This window comes from Aphanomyces astaci, assembly GCF_000520075.1.
Source record: "Aphanomyces astaci strain APO3 unplaced genomic scaffold supercont1.618, whole genome shotgun sequence".
NCBI lineage: Eukaryota > Oomycota > Saprolegniomycetes > Saprolegniales > Verrucalvaceae > Aphanomyces > Aphanomyces astaci.
Genome location: NW_009798881.1, coordinates 1 through 2078, shown reverse-complemented (window position 1 = coordinate 2078; position 2078 = coordinate 1). Strand labels below are relative to the sequence as shown.

At 47.3% G+C, this 2078-nt stretch overlaps 1 protein-coding gene across 1 annotated transcript; it reads left to right on the top strand.

Moving 5' to 3' along the window:
- Positions 1-1311: 1311 nt before the first annotated feature.
- On the top strand, positions 1312-1807 carry H257_19452 (hypothetical protein; the record flags this gene model as incomplete). The annotated part of the gene is made up of 2 exons (XM_009848595.1): positions 1312-1360; positions 1406-1807. Coding segments are annotated over 2 exons (451 nt in total), but the record flags the coding sequence as incomplete, so codon positions are not given.
- Between the last annotated feature and the right edge of the window lie 271 nt (positions 1808-2078).

Sequence of the window (2078 nt, the reverse complement as noted above, 5' to 3'; positions counted from 1 at the left end):
ATATTCAATCGGGCTTATATTATTTTAAACGTCTGGTTGTTTAACGCAGTTAAACAACGGGCAAACTACATGAAAAGCACAATAGTATTTGTTTTCTTTAATTTTTACCCCGTGAGGTGTAGATTAGGATGTACTACTCGATGCGGCGCTGCGCTGCCGCGGCGGTGGATCGTTATACTTAGTTCTCACTGGGCGCCCAGTGCAAGTTACTCGGTACAGTGAGTTACTGTAGTCAGTTGCGTAGTGTATGATCGTTAAAAATTTGCTGCTGTGCTGTACTCAAAGCTGCAACACTGCTCTCGTTGGCTAAAATATTGGTCAATTTGGCCAACCATAACTCAGTTTCGATTAGCGTTAACCTGAATCAAAATCAACGATTTGCACCAATCAAAATCGTACCAATCAAAATCGTAACCGTAGTAATTCTTGTAATGCATGTCGCTCGGAATTTTGAAACAAAAAAAAAACTCCGAGGTTGCTAAAGGTAGAATTTCAAATTTACGAACCAAATTTCCTGGTCACAATTGAACGAAGACAATTTCAGGAATAGGGAGATTTCGGAGATGAGTATTTATCTTTATCCTTAAAATAACCTCTGAAGCTTTATAGGGTTGAGGAAAACTCCGGAACTTAATACCAGAATCCCTGAAATGGGTCCATTGTGGGGTTCGAATCCTCAACCATGATTGGCCAGATCTGTTGACTTGTACTAGTAATTGGCCAGATCTGTTGACTTGGTGCAACCCTTTTTTTGTTGTTGGCACGTCGAATAGAGCCCACATGAAGTGGAGGTCGATCAGAGGCGCGTGGGAGCGAACAAGTTATAGATAATCTCCATCTTTATGCATAGTGACGTAGGATCATCACATGTACTGTACCGGGGTGCACAGACGAAGGTGTGTAGAACAAGGTATATTGTTAACCCGGACGTGTGGGGAGAGTCCAATACTTTAATCAAGTGTATTCTTAAGTATACTTGACTTTGCCAACCTGCGATTAGCAGGTTGGCAGATCAAATAATAAAATGAAAAATGCCAAAAGTCATTGTATTTGCTTCAACAGTGAAGGATTCTGCGATTCGCAGGGTGGCAGGAGCCAATCAGAAAAAGACGAATATTTCTTTTCCCGCAGAGAACTATAAAAATTTGTCAACGTCTGTAATGGAACAGATGGATGGTTCAGCCAATGAAAACAGTTATGTATTTCCCTAAGCAGTATGTAGAGTGCAACAGTCTCCATTCTCGCTGATTGGCTCAAAGTTTGAATTTTAAATTTTGTGCAAGGAAGTTCTCTCACTTTCGAATTTGCCAGCAACCGATCAAGTGGTTCCGATCTGCCGCTTTGCGCCGTTGACGCCAAGGTATGTGATGTGTGCAGTGTGTGTGATGTCTTATATATTCTACAGGTCCTTGTGAGCAGCCGCCGTCCCGACTCCTCCGCCGCCCAACTCCCCCGACGCGCGACTCCCCCGCCGTCCCGACCTCTGCCATCACCGACTCCGTGTGCATTCGCGACCCATTGTTTGAAGTCGGCCGGAGGCTTTGCCCAAATCTTTGCCGCGATCCCGTTACCGCCGGCGCTGTCCCGACCTCTGCCGTCGCCGACTCCGTGTGCATTCGCGACCCATTGTTTGAAGTCGGCCGGAGGCTATACCCAAATCTTTGCCGCGATCCCGTTACCGCCGGCGCCGTCCCGACCTCTGCTGTCGCCGAAGCCGTGTGCATTAGCGACCCATTGTTTGAAGTCGGCCGGAGGCTATGCCCAAATCTTTGACGTTGCAGCCGTTGTGATCACGCAATCAAGTTGAAGGAGCGATGGGACAGCAAGTTCGTCGCCATTGGTGGGTTTTACTCTGTACGACACCCTATTGGTCGGGAACTTTTAATGGTGGCCATTTTGCAATTTGCGGTGTCATGGAAACGTGTTCAGTGTGCGGCGCCGACGACGGCCCAACCCTCCGACAGTGCAACATGTGTTCGTCCAAGTTCCATCATATGTGCATCGTGGAAGAAGCCGCGAGGAACGGGTGGCCCGAAGCGGAAGAAGGTCAAGAACTGTGTGCTGTGCATGCGGTGCCA